Source organism: Durotheca rogersii, assembly GCF_024521655.1.
Source record: "Durotheca rogersii strain YMJ 92031201 chromosome Unknown GGS23scaffold_10, whole genome shotgun sequence".
NCBI lineage: Eukaryota > Fungi > Ascomycota > Sordariomycetes > Xylariales > Xylariaceae > Durotheca > Durotheca rogersii.
This window is the reverse complement of record NW_026251241.1, coordinates 112,661-133,577: the sequence shown is the minus strand read 5'-3', so window position 1 is coordinate 133,577 and position 20,917 is coordinate 112,661. Positions and strand designations below refer to the sequence as shown.

The 20,917-nt window shown below is 56.4% G+C and overlaps 6 protein-coding genes across 6 annotated transcripts; 3 read left to right on the top strand and 3 right to left on the bottom strand.

Moving 5' to 3' along the window:
* The first annotated feature begins 5,244 nt into the window (after positions 1-5,244).
* GGS23DRAFT_47863 (DUF1909-domain-containing protein) lies at positions 5,245-6,200 on the top strand. Its single transcript, XM_051514278.1, has 4 exons — positions 5,245-5,419; positions 5,559-5,630; positions 5,718-5,788; positions 5,964-6,200. The coding sequence occupies exons 1-4, from the start codon at positions 5,411-5,413 to the stop codon at positions 6,034-6,036; spliced, it is 225 nt and encodes a 74-aa protein (XP_051371719.1). The 5' UTR covers positions 5,245-5,410; the 3' UTR covers positions 6,037-6,200.
* Positions 6,201-6,425: 225 nt separating this feature from the next.
* Positions 6,426-7,795, bottom strand: GGS23DRAFT_596779 (Clavaminate synthase-like protein; the record flags this gene model as incomplete). The annotated part of the gene is made up of 2 exons (XM_051518527.1): positions 6,426-7,446; positions 7,596-7,795. 2 exons carry the CDS (start codon positions 7,793-7,795, stop codon positions 6,426-6,428), a joined length of 1,221 nt encoding a protein of 406 aa, XP_051371718.1.
* Positions 7,796-8,733: 938 nt separating this feature from the next.
* On the bottom strand, positions 8,734-12,191 carry GGS23DRAFT_567762 (sporulation protein). Its single transcript, XM_051516361.1, has 4 exons — positions 12,027-12,191; positions 11,602-11,927; positions 10,747-11,543; positions 8,734-10,683 (listed from the first exon to the last, which is right to left on the bottom strand). Exons 1-4 carry the CDS (start codon positions 12,051-12,053, stop codon positions 8,888-8,890), a joined length of 2,946 nt encoding a protein of 981 aa, XP_051371717.1. The 5' UTR covers positions 12,054-12,191; the 3' UTR covers positions 8,734-8,887.
* A 440-nt stretch (positions 12,192-12,631) lies between these two features.
* Positions 12,632-13,068, top strand: GGS23DRAFT_596777 (DNA-directed RNA polymerases I/II/III subunit 10; the record flags this gene model as incomplete). The annotated part of the gene is made up of 4 exons (XM_051518526.1): positions 12,632-12,667; positions 12,732-12,790; positions 12,847-12,933; positions 13,017-13,068. The coding sequence occupies 4 exons, from the start codon at positions 12,632-12,634 to the stop codon at positions 13,066-13,068; spliced, it is 234 nt and encodes a 77-aa protein (XP_051371716.1).
* A 1,094-nt stretch (positions 13,069-14,162) lies between these two features.
* On the bottom strand, positions 14,163-15,995 carry GGS23DRAFT_567755 (uncharacterized protein). The gene has a single exon (XM_051516360.1). The coding sequence runs from the start codon at positions 15,251-15,253 to the stop codon at positions 14,651-14,653; it is 603 nt and encodes a 200-aa protein (XP_051371715.1). The 5' UTR covers positions 15,254-15,995; the 3' UTR covers positions 14,163-14,650.
* Positions 15,996-16,977: 982 nt separating this feature from the next.
* GGS23DRAFT_47721 (uncharacterized protein) lies at positions 16,978-20,310 on the top strand. The gene is made up of 7 exons (XM_051514267.1): positions 16,978-17,376; positions 17,472-17,676; positions 17,738-17,836; positions 17,891-18,010; positions 18,064-18,217; positions 18,271-18,691; positions 18,752-20,310. The coding sequence occupies exons 1-7, from the start codon at positions 17,258-17,260 to the stop codon at positions 19,899-19,901; spliced, it is 2,268 nt and encodes a 755-aa protein (XP_051371714.1). The 5' UTR covers positions 16,978-17,257; the 3' UTR covers positions 19,902-20,310.
* Positions 20,311-20,917: the final 607 nt, after the last annotated feature.

Genomic DNA, 20,917 nt, shown 5'->3' with positions numbered 1-20,917 from the left:
GTGCCACGGCCGCGGTCTAGAAGGGAGGCGTCGTCGCATTGCATGGCGTCGCGCTGCGTCGCCCGTCCTCGCTCATTCGACGTGGCCCGTTGGAGGCTAAGGGTAGCATCTGGATCGAAGACCCGGTTGTTTTAATATTCGGCAACGGACTCCGAAGCAGAGATCTCTTGGCAGGCTCTCGGTCCCTGAATCCCGGTCGCACGCGATCCTACGGGCTCTCTAGGGCTAAATGGAAAAAGATGATGAGGAGGAGAGGACCCGGTATAGGTGGGCGAATACCTCCTGCGCGGTGGCATTCTTTTACGCGAGCTACCTACTAGGATATAGTAGGTACCTAGGTAGGTACTAATACGGGTACATAGCCTCCTGGCAACTTCCTCCACCAAATGCATTGGTTTGATGGCTATATCGGGTGAGTAACCGACGATGACATGCGCCTGTCTGGGAACATGGGCGATCGTCAACCTGTTAGGAACCTCTTAACACCCAACGAAATGTACCTAAGGTATATGGTATCTAGGAGGTACCCAGGTGTTACCTCTTGCTGGTCCTCTAAACGGAGCTTTTTCCTTACTGTAGGTACCTAACCTACCGTAAGCTACGACTCACGAGAGCAGGCTACCGGTACATACCGAACCCAAGAAAGGTGCCGAACCTCATAAGGGTAGGGTACCTGGTATATACCTACCTCCTACGTATTGTACCAGGTACCTACCTAAGATAACGGACTTCGGCGAGAGACGTAGGTACCTAAGGTACCTAATCTGACCTTCTTGCGGCAGTTCGCCCTCAAATGAGCTCACCGATCCACCACCGCTTGCCCTTAGGGTAGGTTCTATAGTGATGGTTCCGGTTTCTACACGTACCTACAGGCATCATGACACTTGATTATGTGACAAGGCACGTGCCTGGCGTATCACGTACCTAGGTAACCTCACCTACAATTCGATACCTATCTTCCTGAGGTCCTCAGTAGGCGTATCCGACCACCAACCGTGACAATCCTCCCCGCAACTCAGTCGCAAAGAACGCTATCTAAGCCTTAGGTACACCGCACTGCTAAATAGGAAGCATAGGCGTCTACGTCTTTCCTGACAACCGCCCTAATCGTCCTAGAGGTATTCGGGTGGACGTTGGAGCTAGCTGGGAACTGGCGTTTACCGCGTTTTGCCTCTTCATCCCCTCGCGATGAGTTGAAACCACCTGTGTCGGCCCACAGGTTACCTACTCCTTGTCTCGTCCGCTGCTGCCCGGCACCTCGTCCCTTATTCCATAGGTATCGACTAGGGTAAGGGCCCCGACAATGACCGTTTGACGATAGGGCGGGCTCTCGCTGCCATATGGGAGCCGCTGGCCTGGTCCAGCAGGAGATTGGCCTCGCGAGCGTGCTGCCGTTCCTGTCGAGATGGGCTAACTAGTGGGGGAAACCAGTCCCGGCCCAGGTATGCGTGCGCCTCAGACGGCCGGAGAACTTCTTCGTTGGTCGGGTCTCGACGGTCTCTCTTCCTTTCGACTAGGCGCATTATGCTAGCATGGGATCACGGGAAGCGCCATATCAAAACAGCCGAGAGGCTTTGAAATTCGCTTATCAAGCAGGACAACCATCATGCCGTGTCGGAGCACCGTAATTACGAGGGGAGCGCGATGTAGGATGACGCCGTATACTCGGGGAAGAAGCCTACCTAGGTTCTTGCTGTTCCACGACCGTCGCCGTCCGATGATGTTATTCTGTGCCTGGCCTAGGTAATTTGCCAGCACGAAAACCTCACCCGAGTACTTTTTTATTTATTTAGCGACAATGGGAATCCTAGGAGGGGACATTTATGCGGTGCCCTCTCGTCACAGTAGGCCTTCGCAGATTCATGTCCTCCTGTCGAACTGCCCCCGAGCGGCAAGAGAACCTTGCCATGCAGCGTCGCAACCCTGCCTGTGTTGAGATAACAGATGCGTGTTGACCACGTGTGGATGACTTCCTAGTGTCCAGGACAGGCGGAGAAGCGCCGGTACCAACGGACTACCTACATGCTCTGTGTGCGCTTGCGATAGTAGTTGTAGCTAATCGAGGCTGATGCGATGCTAAGCTGATTTATGACAAGGCCATGTTTCGGCCGGGACTGCGACGGGGCGGATAGATAACTTGCGGATGTGGTGTTCAAGAAGGGGGTGAAGGGACTGTCGCGAGGGAGGTATAAGCACTAGCGCCGAGAAAGAGAGAGAGGCCTAGTGATCCTCTCACAAGCAGAGAATACACAGAGCTTCGGATGGGTTAGGTAGGTAACCACTCATCTCATGTCGATAGTCGATGAGCCCTACCTACCTTGTACCTATGTTGTCATTGCCCGTGAATTATCTGGCTTTTTTATTACCTATTACCTATTCCACTATGGCACTGCACGTAGATACCTACATTGCGCTATAATGGCCCTGGGGAACATGTGATAGACGCTAAACTACTAGGAGGTAGTCAGGCTACCTGGGCTTGCTACAGCACGTCGAAGGATTTCCCGCCAGGGCAGACGCATATGCGCCGGCAATTTCACAAGCCTAGATCCGCCGGATATAGATATAGGTGCCTAGATATTGCACCTCTGTGCACCTTAGGTAGCTACCTACCTGGCTGATATGCCCTAATTTTCCCTAGTTAGCACCCCCGTACCTGAGGAAATGCACCTAACCTGCCTCTGTCCAGGTACTCTTCCGGCACCTACCTAGGTACCTCCCTAGCCTGAGGCGTCCAAGATAACCCCGCCAGGCAGGGAGTCTTAGTCCTACGCACCGCGCTGCCGGGGATAGGTCTGTCTGTGATAGTCTGCACAGTCCTCTCCCACTCCTTCTCTCCTACCTACCCAGACCTACATATGCCCTCCTCCGGCGCCGATATGATATATCGCATCTGCGACCCCCCAAGCCCCTCTCTCTCCGGCGCTGCTGCACAGAGCGTTGCGACCCAGATAGCCATGTCGCATCCCGCGCCACGGTGCGGCTCCGCTTGCCGACCGCGGAAGGGGGAGGGGTAGGTCTTTTTTTTTTCTTTCCCTCGCTGGCCTTTTAGGCTCCCGCGGGCCGCTGGCCCGACGCCCACGCACGGCCAGCGCCCCCACGGCCAGCGTCCGCGCTCGTGGAGTTTTTTTTTTTTTGTCTTCTTCTTCGCTCTCCCTCCTTTCTCGCCGTGATTCACCCGCCCCCCGTCGCCTGTGTTTGGTGCGCGTAGGAGTGAGGAAGGGGGGAGGAGGGGATTGCATGTGCGTATGCGCGCGCGCTGTGCCCTACCCACCTAGGTAGGTAGGTAAGTAGAGGTAGATGCGCAGGGTAGCTGGATAAGTAGGTAGGGGGGGAGAGGGGCGCGTCGGTAGGAGGCGACGGCGCCGCGTCGTGGAGGGCCGGCCGCCTGGGACTTACCGACGTCGCATCGCGTAGCGAAGTGCGAGGGTGTCTTGCGCGCGGGTGGTCATGAATCGATGTAAGTCTACGGGTCGTTGGACAGGTAGGCAGCTAGGCGGGCAGACCGACTGATAGGCTAGATAGGTCTGGTAGGTAGACTAGATAGACTACGTGCGGTGGGAGCTGAGGCGGCGATGGAGAGCAGGCAGCTAGCGCCCTTAGGAATCTACGTAGCGGCCTCGCTGGCGCGTGGGACGTGGGAGTGGACGCTCGGTGGGGGGGTCGCGAGCTATCAGTTGTGGGTTGTGTGTGGACGTGAGCGTGGATGTCGATGTGGGACCCTTCCCGTCTCAGGAGGTAGGGAGCTAGCTAGACAGACAGGCGGACAGACAGATAGGCAGGTGGAGAAGCCAGACACCCTGAGGGGGAACGATATAGGTAGGGCGAGATATATGAGATGGAGCCCATCTGCATACACGTGGTGGTCGTCGTTGGCATCGATGGGCTGATGGGTAGATTGGTCGTTTAACCAATATCCATGGGAAAGGGTGGGGGGTGTACATGGCGACGGAGGCCGACTCCCTCCTTTCTCCCCTGTTCCGGACCATCCGTTCATCGCCTACCCATCTGCGTCACCTCGACTTGCTAAGTCTGCTCTCTCTTCAACCGCCGTGGTGTGCTCCTCCGGACTATCATCCGTCTCCGCAGGGCTCTCCCCATCTCTGGCCCTCCTCTCCTTCTTCACCCTATCCCCTCTTCCCTCCCCCCCAATCTCCTTCATCTGCCCCGTACTTAGCTCGAACCCCCGGTGATCACGTACGCGACCTCCTCGACGCCGGTGGCTGTGATGGAGAGTTGCGCAGCGTTTAGACGCCTGTACCCTTCCGCGTTGAACTCGATGTGCACGCACCGGCCGTTCAGGCACGGCCACCCATACGCCGCGTTTGAGAAGAAGACTCTCCAGGTCGTGCACTGAGAACGCTACCGACCCCAACGAGCAGCCCTATGCCGTTCAGCCCCACGTGCAGCGTTACGACCGCCCACAGGGCCTCCGCCCTCCCGCGGGCCTAGCACTGTACCACGGCCCTCTGGACCAAGTACCTCGTATGGAACGGCCTGTTCGACGAGACCTGACCTAGGAGTAACGGCGACAGGTATTTCTCGCGGAGCCTGCGTCCGGCGGGAGGCTCAGGGGAACGCGTGTCGAGTGCTCTGAACTTGGGCACCTCGGGGAGGCAGAGGTGCTTGTGAAGTCATCACACCATCCAGCCGAGCAGAAGGACCAGCTCACTAAGGCCTATGGTGTTGGTGGCCGTCGAGCATTCTGGCCTAAACAGACCGACGACGTCTTGAGGCTGGTAGCGCTCTAGCTCGACGAGGGTCTTCTTGCCCGGCGCGAGATCGGCTGGCAGCCTCGGCGATTAGCTGCTGGTACAGGACCCGGTCGATATTTTCGTGACTGGTTCTCGCCGTGACGCGTCCGCTGTCTCGAGGTGGGCTCGATGAGGGGGTCGTAGGGCCCGAGCATGCATAGGGACGGTGAACATGCCGGCATGTTGTTCGGACCTGTAGATAGTGCTCTATCTTGTAGGTGGGGGTGTAAAGGCCGACAGGAGATTCGCCCGTTCTCCGTCGCCGCCCCCGACGTAATTCCATGTGAATTTGGGAGGATCCCGGATCCATGGTGCGAGGATTCTAAAGTACAGAGGACCAATGGCTTGTATGCTGTGGCTTCTACGTATGCATATAGGGGACAATGGCCCAGGCACGTATGCGCTTAACGCGGGAACCTTGCAGCGCCTCGTAGCGGCCCCCAAGAATTATTCCCAGGTCCCCTCAGTCGACCCTTGTCCGTCCCTCTTTTTTTCTATTCTTTTCTATTCCTCGACAAGGCTAAGCAACCTTCCCTCCGACTTTTCTAACCGCCATCCCGACGACAAGCATCTCAGAGCTGCCAGCACCTGCACGACTTACTCTCGCCCTGATTATTTCTCAACCGCGTTACTCGATTCTCACGAAATCGCCAACCATGGGTAATGTAAGCTACACCCTCCCTTCCTCTCCCTCAGCAATGTCCCTCTGCAGAAGAGGGAGAGAAGGCTTAGGAGGGACTGGGAAGAATCAACATGTGTCCGATACGCGGGGAGCGGCAGCTGACCCGATCGGCCGATCTGTAGGGAGCCAAGGCTGCGCAGAAGCGCGAGCGCAACGCGAAGGACAGCAAGGTCGCCAAGTCCCAGCTCAAGTCGGTACGTCTTCTCCCGGACCACGCACGCCGTCCTGTTTTGAGCGGCCGGCGGGCAAGCGTTGCTGACGCGTAAGCACCCCCGCGACAGAACGTTAAGGCTATGGACATTCAGTGCCAGATCTGCAAGTCGACCTTCCTAAAGACCACCCGCGCCCCTCAGTACGTATATTGCCCTCACCCTCTTAAGATAGCAATGTCGATGGTGGTGGGGGTGTTGGTGGTGATGACGATCCCCGCCGCATATAAACTCGGCGACGAGAGTAGGAAGAGCGGGGGTGGACACCTAACTATTTTTCGCCATCCCCCTGATGCTAACCATCCTCTGTACGCGCAGGCTCACGGAACACGCCACCAACAAGCACAGCAAGACTATCGAAGACTGCTTCCCTGGCTACGAAGACAAATAGCCTGCCCGTCGGCCGAACTATTGTTACTATCCGGAAGCTAGTGCGGACGAACGAACGAACAAACGAGCAGCCGGACGGGCGACTGTGGTGGGCAAGCAGGCGAGGCGCAGCATGGGCATAGCGAATGGCGTAAATCCGGAGCGTACAGGAGAGAGGGATCGATCTACTACGCACGCCGGCTGGTTGTAAGGGTTCCATGACGGATAGCGCGACAGAACCTGGTTAATGAGACGACGACGGGCGCACGCAGAAGTAGATTTGGTATTAACATTTTTCCACGTCTTTGCTTTTTTTTTTAGCTCACGTATACACATACATAGAGACACGTTGCGGTCTCACAGACAGATTCCTCGCACACGTCTCTCCTTGCCTTTGCTGTCCCCTCGGTATCAGTGTGCTTCTACTGCAGGCGCCTGCGTGCCCACGCCCCCTCCCGCCGCTGGACCCTGCGTCGCGGCATCCGTCTTCGACGCTGCGGCCCCTTGCTCGGCCGCCTCGCGCGCCTGCTGCTCCCGGATGTCGCGCAGGATGTCAGGGTACCAGCGCTCGCCGACGTCCGGGTGGCTCTTGACGCGGTTGCGCAGGGTGGCCTCGCCGAGGGTCGCGGCGGCGCCGCCCTTGCGGAAGGTGAACTCGACGTCGTCGAGGCGGCGGCCGCCGTTGGCGGCGAGGACCTGGTCGCGCTGGCGCCGCACGGCCTCGGGCACGCTCGCGCTCGCGATGGCGCCGTCGAGTTCGTCAAACGTCGTCGACCCCCGCACGCCCTGGAAGAAGGGGATCGAGTAGCGCGCGCCCTGGCCCGCCGCCGGCGACAGCACCCGGTGCGTCGTCGACGCGCACACGCCGCGCGTCAGCGCCTCGAGCCCCTGCCCGATGGCGACGACGAGGGTGCCGTCGATGGGCGGGCAGTCGATCCACTCGCCGCGCATGTTCTGCACCTGGAGGCCGCGGTGGGGGCTCGCCTGGAGCAGGTAGCTGGTCAGCATGCTGTCCTTGTGGGGGCCGACGCCCTGGCCCTCGACGGGGCCGGGGCCGGCGAGGCCGAGCTCGGCGACGTCGGGATACTTGACGATCTTGAGCTTGTGCTGCTGGTCGGTGTCGAAGTAGCGGTCGAAGGCGTCGGGGGGCAGGCCGATGGCCTCGGCGATGAGCGAGGTAAACCAGACGGAGATGTCGCCCATGCGCCGCATGTAGTCGGTGTAGACGTCGCGGAAGCGCGGCAGGACGGCGGGCGAGGGCCATTGGTTCGGCGCGAGCAGGTTCGCGTACCGCGGCGCGTCAGGGCCCGGCACCGGGTGCTCGGTCGACAGGTCGATCTGCTCGCGGTGGTCGATGTGGCCGGCCGTGATCTCGGCCGACAGCTGCGAGTAGCCCAGGAACGAGGGCGCGTTCTTCATCTCGATCTTGAGCCTGTAGGGGGGAGCGCGGGCCGCGCGAGCGTGAGCTTGGTGTGACAATGTCTTCCCCTTCTGTGTCGCCACAGCCTGCTCAGGTATTCGTAGGCGGCGGTGCATAGATGCGTGTGTCAAATCAAGTTTGGGAGGGAGGCATGCACGTACTTCTCCTCGCGGGGTATGTCGAAGAAAGCCCTGCCCTCGGCGATGGCCTGGCGCCAGAGGTCGTCGGGGATGCCGACATTACGGATGTAGAGGAACCCGACCTCGAGCAGGGCATGGCGCAGGTCGACGAGGAAGGTCGGCTTCGTCGCCGGGTCCCGGGCCAGGGCCAGGTCGAGGATCGGGATCGAGGTAAAGGACATGGTTCGCCCCTTTCTTCTCGTATCGGGGGTTGAAGAGAAGGATATACGGAAAATGGTTCTTTTTTTCTTTTCCTTTTTTCTTCCGCAGCGTCGACGGGATCCAACGAGTGCTGACTAGAGGTGGAGGGGAGGGGGAGGGGTAGCGGTTACTGAGAGGTGGATGGGACTCGCTATGACTCGCTATCCCGCTCGACGCGTACGAGTAAATTTCCTGCTGCTTTGTCTGAGTTTGCGCGGATCGTTGAAATGAATTAACACTTTTGCGAGAGGAGATCAAAGGGCGGGCAGTGATTTCTAGTGTCGTATATATACACTTGTACGGCACATAGGAGGGAAAAGTAGAGAGCTGAACATTCGATATGGCAGAGCGCACCAATACGCGTGCGGCAATTCGCCTCCCTCTCATGACGGGAGCTCCACACCAAGCTATGGCGTAATTCCGCTCCTCGGCCTTCGGTCACTGCTGGCCCAAATAATCCACCAGGAAAAGGCGAGAGATGAGAGGCCGAGAAACTCGTCGATGAAAAACAAAAAGGCCACTGATTTCACTGGCCAGCGCTTGGCCACGATAGGAGATGCCTCGGGCGAGGTATGAACATCGAATATTTTGCAAAGCGGCAATGGTTTGTGCCTATGTGGCTCCGTATCGCCCATTGAATGTGGAAGTGAAGGGGTGGGTAGGTAAGGGGGGATGGGGGTCATGTTAGCTGTGTTAACAGAACCAGCCCCATCGATGCTCTCCTATCGTGGTTCATCCTCACTCAGAGGCAAAGGTAGTAAGTAGAATAGCGTATGGAAACGAACTTCAACCTCAGTCAATACGAGAGCTATGTCGATACAACTCTGGGGGTATCCGTATCCTGAAGTGCTCGTCGAGACGCTGCCGTTCATCCCTATCCCCACCCTCATCCTCTCCTTAGCATATAAAAGGCGAGCATCGGTCTTAAATAGATACTACACCAGGTATTCCCCCAAATAAACGGAACCCCCCCCCCCCCTACTAGCAGTAATGTGTCTGCATGGCCCTCTCCGTGTTTCCCCGAGTCAACAACACCACTCCACCCCTCCTCGTTTCCCTCTACGGAACTATCCTCATGCTACCTGCACCGACGGCCTCCGAGAAAGCAGCTTTGCGACCTGATAGAACGTGTCTTCGATCGGTGGCATGGCGAATGCCGGCGCGATATCGAACACCTCTGCGAGTCTCTGCTGCGAAATGACGGCCGGGTATGTGCCTGCTTCCTCTTCCTCTATAGCATCCTGCGTGTCAACGTCCATCTCGTCGGCGCTCGCGGGCTCGCCGTCGTCGTCCCCGTCAGCCAGCAACGGTATCGCGTGGTTGTTCTCCGGCAGCGCCTCCACCTCCTGCTGATCGAGGTTGAGATTAACCAGCGGCTGTGCAAAGGCGAGCGCGTTGGTATCCATGTCTTGGCTCACCGGCCACAGTTGGGCAGCAGAATCGAGGACGAGGTAGCCACTGGATCCAACCAAGGAGACAATTGATGTTATGGGGTGTGTAAACTTTTGCACTATCAGCGGCTCGCTCCGATCTAGAGAGAACACAGCAAGCTCTGAGGGTACAGTGGTCGAATTGGCTTTGGCCCGAGAGACGGCTACTGCAAAAGTACAAGTACGACAGTCGACAGCCATGAGCGTGAGAATAGACGGCCCCGGGCTGCTAGACCCTTCGTCTGCCCTCAGTTGAACTCCGTAGCGTAGTTCGTCGAGGACCAAGTCGTACACTACGAGACAGTCCGAGAGCACCACCAGGCAGGATGAGAGCACCCTGATATCACGTACGTCGCCTTTCGCGAGCCCGTCCAGGCGGTTTCGAATCTTGCCCGACTCTACGTCGATAATGTAGGTCATCGAGCCTCGTTCCGTGTCAAGGGCACAGGCGAGGGTAGATCCATCTTCGGAAAAGGAGACGGCACCGGAACACCGATGATGAGCCTTGGCAGCTGTCGTGTCTAGGACGATAGGTTCCTCGTCGCCCTGGAGGCATATAGCTCGGGAGCATATCCAGTCTAGCAGCTGGCGTCCTTGCTTGCCCTTGACCGGCACGCCATCTCGTCGCCTTACCACCGGCTCCCACAACCTGACGATCCCGTCTCCCCCGATCGTGGCAAAGCGATGCCCCTGCGGGTCGGCAGCCAACCCATGTATCGATTGGTTCTGATCCGTAAAATGTGGCGCATTAACACGAGACATGAGTTCCAGGCTCTGATCTTCCGACGACACTGCCCAAAATTTGAGAAAGACCTCGCGTCTATCCGCTGAGGATCCCGAAAGAGAGTGGAGATCTCGTGTCGGCGGCTGCCACTCGTCGGTCGTAGCAAGCCACTTGCCATCCGCCGAATACGCCATATTGGTGATGCGGGGTTCTGTGACGGGAAAGCCTCTGGTCGTCATGTTGACATCCGTCGGGTTCGTTCTAGTCAGTGCTTGCTTGGAGATGCTCTGCAGGGTGGTGAGGTCTAGCGTTTGGATCATCGGAGTAGAGGGGCCACTGCCGGAATAACCGATCTGCTGTCCGTTCCCTACGCAGATTTGGAATCGTGACGAATCGGCTGGGTTGACAGTAGCGGGCGTTTTAAAGAGATTAGTCGTAGTGTATCGCCCAACTCTAAGAACCATGTCGTCTTTCGAGAACGGTCGGGGGGAGATTAGAGCCTGGATTCCAGATACGTATGTCGTAGGCTGCATTTCTGCCGTCGAAAGCACGATCGCCGAATTATCGTCCAAGTGTAAGACGTAGGAAGATCCGTGCTTGGAGACGACAATATTCTCTATGGACGCGGATAGATGGGGTAGGAAGTCCATTCTTTCCGTGTCGAGCTGCCACAGCACCAGGGTCGTCTCAGAACCGCCAGAGAGAATGTAATGACCTAGGACTAGGGTTAGGCACTCGTTGACGAACAGGATATACGGATACAAGGATAATTCATTACCATCTCGCGACCATTTGACTGAATGAACCGCCCGGCGATGCCAGTGATACTTGCGAGGTTGAAGGGCAGATATGTGTACCTTCGAAGCCCGCAATAAACGGAGTTGGGGTAGAAGGTCGTTGTAGAAGAAGATGGCCCCGCGGGCACAGCCTACTGCGATATCCACCACGGGCTCATCGCTGGTTTCGGCCAGAGACTTCCGATCGAGGTGTATGCGGTCTGCGACTCGCACGTCTAAACACGCGATAGCATCATTGCAGTCAAAGGTGAAGAACTCGTACTCCAGTTCCCGGATAGAATCCGCCTCTCGAGTTTTTAAAGTGCCAAGCACGACATTGTTGCCCACCGACCCTGCTAAAGCATACCCATTTTGGACGGCCTGAAGGTTTTGGATGGGATCCTTATTGGTTACGAGGACCTTGCAATCTCCCAGCACGGATTCACGGACGTCCTGGGCGACAAGCTGCCAGCTCTTGTCCCTCTTGGCAGAAAACAGCACCACGTCTCGAAAACCTGGGCCGATCTTGACGCGCCCAACAGCCATATCGTGTGGAAATAGGTCCCGAAGCCGCATCGGCGACCCGGATCCTTTGCCATTGGTCCAATCTATTGACCACAGGTGACCCGAAGACGAGGCGACCCATATGATATGCGACAAACTCGGCGATAGGCACATCGAGACTACTTGAGGGCTTGAATTCTTCTTTGCCGGCATCGGCAGGGGAATCTTGCGCACTAGAAGCGAATCTTTCGCCGAGTATACCTGAATGGAAGTATTGTACGCAAGTATTAAGTGTCTAACAGCAATGTCAGCTCCTTCAGCGCACGTTTCTCTCGGTGGTCTGCTGCGCCTACTTTTCGTCGTCGGTCAGGATTGGATCTATATTCAGCATCCTCCCTCCGAGGGGCTCCTGGATTCTCCATGTTACATAATCGGTGTCATGGCCTTTCTTGTCGTCTCTCCTCCTTGAGCCTTTTCGTTCCTTGTTTTTTGCGGAGATAGCGATGGTCGCGTTGGTGGGATTCTCGGATGACTGTGGTAGGGCGTTCGCCCGGTTACTTGCTATGCTTTGGGGGGCTACGTCGACCAGAGCATGTCTCGACGACGCCGAGTCTCGCCTCGCTCGTTTTCTTTTTTTATGATCGTCTGGCTCATGTTTCCGCTTGCTCGCGCCGGTATCCTAGGAAGGCGAGGTGGTAAGAAAGATGACAGGATAACCGTGGGTAAGTTACCCTATAACGGCTTCGTTTCAGCCGTGGTCTGTAAGGAGAGGACTTACATTGTTGGAAATCGCTGCAGGGGCCATGATGGAATCGAAAGTTGTGCGTTGTGAAGAGGTGAGGCTTGAGAATCATATTCCTAGTTCTATTCTGATACCGGTAGATGTAAGCAGATCCTGTCCAATCGTGAAGTGCTATAGACGGGAAAAAGTTGATAAAAGGTCCCAAAGTTTTTGCGGGACAGCTTAAGATAAGGCATGCCGATAAATAATTATCAGATAATGGGATGCTCGGATAGATACATGGTGCATGCACCAGTACATCATTACATGTCATTTGCCACAGTGTGGCAGCACTCTCAATTCATTGGTCAATTCAACTTGACTAATCACTAAACGCAGGAACGAAATTACTATTCTTTTTCTTTCTTTTTTTCCCCTAGGCTAGGGAAAAAAAAAAGGCGTTCTTAGTCATCGCCGTCGTACTGGTTCTTTCACGGTTGCAGCATTCCTTTTTCGCTTTCGCGAGGCTGCAAATCGCGTGTCTCATCCCTCATACTTCCCTATCTATTCTGCCTCTCTCGCTCTGCTCCCGGCGCGCGACGGCTTAGGCAATAGTATACGACACTCGACACCTAGAGAAGAAGAGGTCGATAACCGACAACATGATCATCCCGATCAGATGCTTCTCCTGCGGGAAGGTAGGCGTCACCCTCGCGCACATCCCACCGCGTACAGACGCCGTATTGACTCGAATGCCAACAGGTAACCGGCGACCTGTGGGAACGATATCTTAAGCTTATCGACGAGGGTATCCCCGACGGGTTCGTTTGCGTGCCATCTTAATCCCCGGGGATCCTATACTGACAGCCGAAAACAGTGACGCTATGGATACGCTCGGCCTCAAGCGATATTGCTGCCGTCGCATGATCATGACCCACGTCGACCTTATTGAGAAGCTGCTCAAGTGCGAATCCCTACTACCCCTCCTCTGTCCCGTGTCGAGTTGCGTGTATGTACGAGAAGTAAGGCTCCTAACTAGCGGAGTAGGTACACCCCGGACGGGCGAAATGACAAGAAGATCCAGCTCCAGCAGCGATAGGCGCGAGATTTGCGTACACCGCAGCACTCCTGAGCGGTCTGTTTGTTGGTCATAGTTGTACAGAACTGCATTCCTTGGCGTTAGGGCGACGCATCGTGAGAGGCGTTTTCATGATATCCCTGTGGCGGGCGTACGAGATAAACTATGCGAGCCGTAACGCGGGAGTACGGCTCGGAATATTGGGAACTTGCGCGGGGAAAACGTGTTCGTCTGGGGGCCTACAAGGAACTAGCTACGAACCCGCGCGGGCATAGCAAAAGACTCGCCTGCCACTACAAAGGCCACTCCCTGCTCGATGTGAACGACCGCGTCTAAGAGGTGCCGTACGGCCGTAGGGTGTTGACGAAGCGGCTATTCCCTACACCGCTTCTTGGGCCGGCCTTGCTCTTCCCGTCTCATAGCGGGCGTCCTCTCGTCCTCTCACCCGGGATCGTGGAAGGCTACTGTGCATTGCTTACCTTGCCTGATACAGATCCTCGAGAAGGAACATGCCTTTCTAGCTCCTGCGCCAGTCCCGTGGCTTGCCTACACACACGCCACTCAGCAGGGATCGCACCCAGTGCCCGTGGTGGTAGAAAAAGGAAGAGGCTATTGCGTATCCTTTCCCCTTAGCCGTTGTACCAATGTTGTCGAGAGGAGAGGTTTCTTCCTGGTCTGACTAAAAGGTGCCAACCTGCCTATCCGTAGTAGACCCTAGGCCATTTGCGTATCAAGACTCCGACAGGCCCATGTTTACGTGTCCGGGCTGCCGGGTTCTGTGCCTCACTGACGTGGTCGTGGGGTGGTCGTTCTGTCACTCGGGTCGCGTTGGCCCTGGACACACGCATCTTGATATGTAGCCAACATCGAGGATCGGTTCCCAAGCCGGGAAATTATTAAGTAGAAGTTACCTAAGGCCAGGGATGCCTTGCCGTACCAAGCATACGTACACATATGGTGTAGTAGTGTCGATGTGGATGTCCTACTCGGGCTTGCTGCATGTCGGGCTTTTTACCCAGGGTGTCAATCAAACTTGACAGGTGCACTGTGTATACACACTATATATATACCTGTATATGTGTATAACACATGGGCCTAAGGTAATTAGGTATTACGGCGCCTATGCACGTCTTGGTAAACAACGCAGGCCAGGGAGCTGGGCGTTCTGGAAAACGTGATCTCCCACAAGCCCGACCCCGGGCTTCAGGCCACAAGCTAAGCAGGGATGCGAGAAGGGGAGGAGGTGATGATGGCGGGGGGTTCATATCCTCGGGTCCTCTTCTCACAAGATGGGCGGTGATTCCAAGGCCAGCGTATTCCCATCCCGGTTACACGATGTAGGTCTTATGAGTAGGCGTACGATGTATAGTATATATATATATCATTTGTAACATATAGTATGAAGGCAAGGCCGCTTGCCTTGCTATCAGTTGTGTGAGGTGCGTTGCGGCTTCTACTTGTTTAGAAACCTCATAGAATTAAAAGCCCACGGCATCTTCTCTAGGACTAACTCTAGGCGATTTGAAACGCCAAATTTTTCTTTTCTTCCCGCCCGATGTCGCGGTTCTGGGCGCCGGCCAACCAACCAGTATCGCCGGCAGTGTCAGTGACTAGGTATGTACGGACTACTCAAACTAGCTGAAAAGGAAGCCCCCAAAGACCAAGGCAAGAAAGGCTGAGAAGAGTAAGAGGCAAGCAAAAGTCTAAGACGCTCTGACCATTTATCTGTCATATACAGCTTCATCAGTAACACCAACAGCAAAGCCGGGGCAGATTCGAGGAATTCAAAGTGAATAGAGACGTTTCCGCGTGCGCTAGTTGGCTGCCGATGGGCATAAGGGCTAAGAACGGGAAGTCCAGAGACGATCTGTCCCAAGCCTGCTACTGTCGACCATGGATTCGAGGATGGAAACAGTTGGCTCGTTAAGAGAGCCTGTTCGAACCTTGCCCTTACGCGTTTCCCCATCGGGTCTCGTGATGGACAGCGAAGCAATACAACCCGTAAGTCGAGGAGTCCAACTAACAAGTCCCGCTCTCGCGCCACTCGGGTTTCCCATTGATGAATCGCAAGCAGCCCTGCCGCGGACTCGGCGTGCCGAGCGAGCCTAACAACGACCAGTAGAAGGCGGCCGAGGAGGGACACACGCACAGAGAGAGGACAGAAGCAGAGGCTAAAACGTAGGGATAGGCACCGTTCAGGTCGCATCACGCTGGCCGGCCTAGGTCAGACACACACACACCAACAGCCTCCCCAGTTGGCCCACATCGGGCTATGGAGAAACCCAGTTAGCTGCTAAGAAAAGGCTGCGGTGCCAGATCTTCGGGAACACTATCGTGGCAAGCCCATCGAGGGATTGGCCCTTGTGGGTGAAATACCCGCCATGTACGTGTAGGTATGTGCCATCCTGCCCCGGCTGTTTGCGTCTATTCTAGCTCTCACGCTCCATCGCCCGCTATCACCCTATCATGTCATATCCACCGGGTCCTCGTCTCTGTCTTCCCCTCCCCATGACAGGTACTAGTCTAGTTAGATATGTATGCAATCCATCCTACTTATGTACGTGGTGGGCATATCACGTTGCTTCGGGGCACTTGCGTATGTAACGCAGGCTGAAGACGGAGAGTAGGGCGGTCCAATCTTACGTGCGCCACGTTGGGGGTAGCTTGGGCTGCCTGCGTAGGCCCCAAATTGGCTGTCGCCTCGACCGTCGGGATTTGTCGCATGAATGCCTGTGTCGAGGGGGATGGGATGAGAGCGAGATGAGAGCGAGGTGAAGCGGGCAAGCGACAGCTCACACGGCCTCTGCGTGCGTGCCATGAGCCCATTGGGTTACGACGTCGTCTCCGGCTGCCTTTTTTTTTTTTTTTTTGAATTTGACTTGGTGAGAAACGAGAGGTGATCAAAATGGGTTCGTAAAAAAAACAACCCTGAATAGTCGACCTCGGAGTGGTAGAGGTGAAAATGCACTCTTGTGACTCGACCGCCGATGCGATCCGTCTGTGGCTTAAGCGCCGGTACCCCTGTCTATCCCCATGCAGACCACCCTCCGAGACACCTCCCTTGCTATCTTCCTACTCGTCAGAAAGCTGCACTCGAGAGCGGGAGCCGGTTGCGCCAGAGGCATAGTCGCAACCCTAGAGGCATCCATCTCATGCAGCAAGTCGAAGATCGACTTCAACTCAAAGCATCACCGCCATCATCATCATTATCATCATCGATCCAAGACACAGAAAAGCCTCACCATCATATCCTCCTCTACAGCCATCACCATAGCAACTTGACTTGTGTGGGACATGAGCGTACGGCCGTAGTAGGACGGCAGAAGCAGGATTCCCACGAGTTAGTCCGCCCTTCTGCCGCGTGTCGATACAGGCCACACTGCTATACTCCCCCCCCCCTCCTCTTCTGGGTCGCTCACCATCCACCTCGAAGGATCCCTCCACACCCCCAGGGTAGCTGGTTCTACTACTGCACCTAGCCTCTACTCTGCTTCTCTCTCTCTTTCTGCCCGTGCGTCTCTCTCTCTTTCTCTCCCTCTCCCACTGCGGGTGACCTCCACTTTGCGTCTAGTATCCCTTTCGGGTTCCAGTGGAGCGTCCTGGGCGAATCTCAAGTTGACATCTTTTCAGCCCCTCCTCCTTCGGCGCATCTGTCGAACCAACTTAGCCCATCACCGCGCTCTGCTCATCCAGTCACATCGAACCGCCTTCGCGAAAAGTCCATATTCTTTAATCCCTACCTTTCCCTCATTTTCGTCTCCCTTCTCCCGACAGGTCTTGCAACCGCCTTCGATCGCCCACCCAGCCGGTCTTGAGCTTAGCGATGGTATTGCTATAAGTCGCGTAGTTAACCCCGCAGGCGACATCAGTGTCGGTCGGGATCAGTCTTCTCTCTCTCGTGGTCGTCGCTTCGTCGAGTCGTTGGGAAAAGATATTTTTCCGCTTCCCTACCTTCGGCCGCCTCGATCCAGGCCACTGTCGGGATCCAGACCCGACCCAATTCGCGACCTCCTTGCGTTGTATCCCTACCTATCTGTTGTCGCGTGGTTATAAGCGCGCTACGCCGTCTTTCTGGGCGCACAAGCGACGCGACTAGATAATCGAAAGCCACTATCAAGCGCTTCCGAGGCTTTTTTTTTTCTCCTTCTTCCTTCTCAACATCGCCCGGCCTACATTGCGGCCGAAGTATCGCAACTCTGCTAAGCTAACGATGGCTCTCGAAGCTCCGTTGAGATCGTCAACCGGGAGTATAATAGCTCCTTTCTTGTCTCATGTGAATATGTCCTCGCCAGAACCATCCGCTTCTCCTCGTCCTCACTTCCGTCCGACGTTCGTGACCCTCTCTCTTACTCTCTCAATCTCTCTTCCTCTTTCTCTCTCTCGTCCCAGGGTTGTGAATTAGTGGTAGGGCTAACAAAGATCAGGTCTACTGGCTCCGTAGAATCCGGCTCCCTGCGGCCAATGCCTGCCGCCCGCCCGTCCTCGACCAGCAACTATCTTCTGAGCCCGGTCGATATCGGCCCTTCGCCAGTTACGTCCGTTGGAACGGAAGCGACGGAGATAGAGGATGAAGTGTCTGATGAGGTTCGGTCCCAACCCACCGCTGCAAACCCCGATCCGCGGCCTCAGGTTGGTGGTTGGAATAAACACAAGAGGAGCGTTTCAATGGCAACATGCTGACTTGGACTAGGTGCTAATGCTCAGCACGGACATACCCGATCAAGCGTGGCGGGTCTCCGGCGAAGAGGCCGTGTCTGTCATACACGCCCCGGAGAGCTTCCACAGTTGGGTGAGTTATGGGAGTCTCGATCCTCAGCTGAGTCAACCTTGCTTATTGTCGTAGAAGACTAGTGAAAGCTCCCCGAGGCAATCTGAGTCGACCCTCAAGACTTCGCCCAAGTCCCCCCCTGTCTCGAGACAGGAAGAGATGGATGCTCCGCCTGCTGGAGACAATGCTTCAAACGTAAGCCCACACCTCCCATGGAACGGCAGAAGCAAGCCTCTAAACCTACGCAGACCAAATCCTCTGCCCTTCCAGCACCGCCGCCCCTTTCGACAGATGTAAAACCTGCTAGATACAGTATTGATAGCGCAACACCAAGGGCACAGAACCTACAAGAGGTATTAAACGAAACCAGGATACGGTCCAGGAGCGCTAGTAGCCTCGAGTGTCAGTAGAACTTCCCGATCTCTCTCGATATCGCGACTAACAGTTCTCTGAAGTGATCCCGGAGTCTAAGGAGCCAGAGACGGACGGAGAACACGACTTAGAGGACTACGATGACGAGGAATACGTCACGCCCGTTCGAGGGCAGGAGGGCGAAGAGATAGAGATCCGGTCCCTAAAGACCGCCCTACAGGAATGCTGGACTCTATGCAACACCCTAGCCACCCTCAGCACGCACCATCGTGAGAGAATGTTTAGCACGTCGGGGACTCCGGACGGCCACGAGAAGGCCTGGAAGTGCTGCTGGAAGCTCTGCCAGCGGCTGTACGACAACCGCGACGACGTCGACGAGTCGTACAACGTCCGCACGAACCTGGACCTGTGCCGGGACTTCTGCCAGGCCCTGTTCGACGTGCGGCAGCGCAAAGACGAGGTGGCAGACTCGGTGCTGCGCGTGAGTTTCGAGCTTAATAACCAGTGAGTGAACCTGCGAGCGAAATTCAACAGGATGACCGAAAACGCTAACAGCTCCGACAGCCTCTACAGCGCGCAAGACAACCGAAACCTGCCCGAGGCCTTCCGGGAGCGGACTCTGGATTTCTACATCACGCTATGCCATCGGCTAATGAAGCAGCGCGGTGAGGTCGGCGAGGAGACGGACTCATTACTGTCCGCCTGTTGGTCGCTCGCTGAGATGCTGTTCAGCCTGCGGCAGAGCAAGCGCGACAGGCGGGCGCCGGATGAGGAGTTGCTCGGCTCTGCCGTCCAGGCGTGCTGGGACCTGTGCGACCTGTTCCGCGAGGGGTGGACGCAGATCCGGCCGGACCGAGGCACGCCGCGACCGAGCCAGGCGACCTTCTCGTCGTCGTCGTGGTCGCACGGCGGCGGCAGCGAGGTCGACCCGTCGGGGCGTGAGAGCCGCGCCTCGACGCGCTCCAGACCCAACAGCCTCAAGAACCACAGCGGTACCAAGGCTCGCAAGCCGGCTCCGGTCCCAGTGCCAGAGACACCAGTGACTGAGTTCGAGGACACGCCTATCTCGCCCGAGAGCCAGAGCCCGCGTGTGCCGAACATCATGGTACTCGGCACGGAGGGCAACCGGAGCGGCGGCAGCGGCGGCAGGTGGTCGAGCAGCGCGTCGAACCTGTCGGGCTACTCCCAGAGCAGCCAGCGCACTTCGAGCACGGCGACAACAGCGACGACCAACGAGGACCCGAACGTGACGCGCGTCAAGATGCTGGTCCTCAAGGCGGCGATGAACGTCGGATTCTCGCGGGACGCGGGGAACGGGGGCTCGTCGGTCTCGGGGTCGGAGGGCGGCAACACCAGCACCAGCACAAGCCCGCGGGCGGCAGCGAGGCCGTCGCTGCAGGCGTTTGTCAAGGCGCTGCCGTCGGGGTCGTTCGGCCCGCTGCCGGCGCACGCGGCGCTGCTGCAGAGCTACAAGAACCTCGTGGCGGCAGACGGATCCCTGCGGCAACAGCAGACGGTGGTAGGAGCCGGGGCGACGGGCCAGCTGCCGGCGCGAGGACGGCGGGCGCTCGCTGCTGACGTTGCGATGAGCGTCGCGTGGATGGCGCACCGGTCCGGCGGCCAGTACGCGTTCCTGCGCGACCTGTTCCGGCTCGTCTTCGGCTTCCCCGTCGAGGAGGCGGAGACCCGGAAGAGCATCAGCATCGTGGTGTGAAGGGATAGGAGAGGGAGTGCAATAGGAGGCAGGATGATCGACGGAAGAGATATGAAAGCCCGAGAAAAGTGTAGAGAGGAGGTGGCACATGGATGGATCTGTGGATCGGTGGGTCTATTACACGCCTTTTCTACGCCTCTATTTATTGGGGTATCGTACGACGCTGAACGAACCTCGACGTATATGGAGTGCCGGATTGAAGGGTGGAGGACCGAGGAGAGCCTCATGGTGTTTAATGTCTGGTGTTGCGCTTTATTGTGTTATTTCCCCCTCCTCCGCCTATCTAAGATACCCCTCTTATTTTTATCTTTCTTACACTCGTTCCCACCCGAGCGACTACGAAAAAACGACGACGACGACGACGACGACGATGATGATGACGACGTGGCGCAGCGGGGGCGGCGAGACTGTACAGGAGCGTTTTGCCTTGCGGCGAAGAAAAGGGGCAGGGGAGGCGGCAAGTTCTTTTTTTTTTTTTAATTCTTCTCACGAACTTCGGCTACATATTGTGTTATCATGTCGCGATGGTGCCGATCATCTGCAAGAAGACTTTAGAAGTCCACACTCGGCAACGACGAAATTAGATTGGTGAAGCTGGCGAGTCTGTCCGTTGGTTGGTTATGGACTATATTAACTGTGTACTGGGGGAAAAGCAGTCATTCTCCTGAAAATATACCTAAAATATGCCTATATATATAATTGTACTGTATACTCCACTATCATTGTTACCTCTAAACTAGACGTGTCGCCTGGGGGCTCATATTGTGATTCTCCGCCTTTGTGATCTCTGGGAGAATGATGGGAGGATCTCCCGATACCTATACCCAGAGGCTCACGATCGCTGTTAGCACTTCGGGTTTGGGGCGTTGAGTGACGACACCCCTAGATAGCAACTCTGGCCATCCCGTTGTCAGGAAGACTCTCATCCAGACTCGTATTGCCTTGCGTGGTGATAGCAGCTCTCGAACTCCGTCTCGTGATATGTTTCACCCACCCGAGGCCAGTAATGCCGCATA

Bases quoted from the DNA above. Each gene is read 5' to 3' on its own strand.
- GGS23DRAFT_47863 (XM_051514278.1), top strand. The intron at 5,631-5,717 runs GTACGTCTTCTC...CCCCCGCGACAG, and splicing joins CCAAGTCCCAGCTCAAGTCG to AACGTTAAGGCTATGGACAT. The intron at 5,789-5,963 runs GTACGTATATTG...CTGTACGCGCAG, and splicing joins AAGACCACCCGCGCCCCTCA to GCTCACGGAACACGCCACCA.
- GGS23DRAFT_567762 (XM_051516361.1), bottom strand. From the start codon at position 12,053: ATGGCCCCTGCAGCGATTTCCAACAAT. The intron at 11,544-11,601 runs GTAGGCGCAGCA...CATTGCTGTTAG, and splicing joins ATCCTGACCGACGACGAAAA to ACACTTAATACTTGCGTACA. The intron at 10,684-10,746 runs GTAATGAATTAT...CCCTAGTCCTAG, and splicing joins AGTCAAATGGTCGCGAGATG to GTCATTACATTCTCTCTGGC.
- GGS23DRAFT_567755 (XM_051516360.1), bottom strand. From the start codon at position 15,253: ATGCGACCTGAACGGTGCCTATCCCTACGTTTTAGCCTCTGCTTCTGT.
- GGS23DRAFT_47721 (XM_051514267.1), top strand. From the start codon at position 17,258: ATGGCTCTCGAAGCTCCGTTGAGATCGTCAACCGGGAGTATAATAGCT. The intron at 17,837-17,890 runs GTGAGTTATGGG...TTATTGTCGTAG, and splicing joins CGGAGAGCTTCCACAGTTGG to AAGACTAGTGAAAGCTCCCC. The intron at 18,011-18,063 runs GTAAGCCCACAC...AAACCTACGCAG, and splicing joins CTGGAGACAATGCTTCAAAC to ACCAAATCCTCTGCCCTTCC.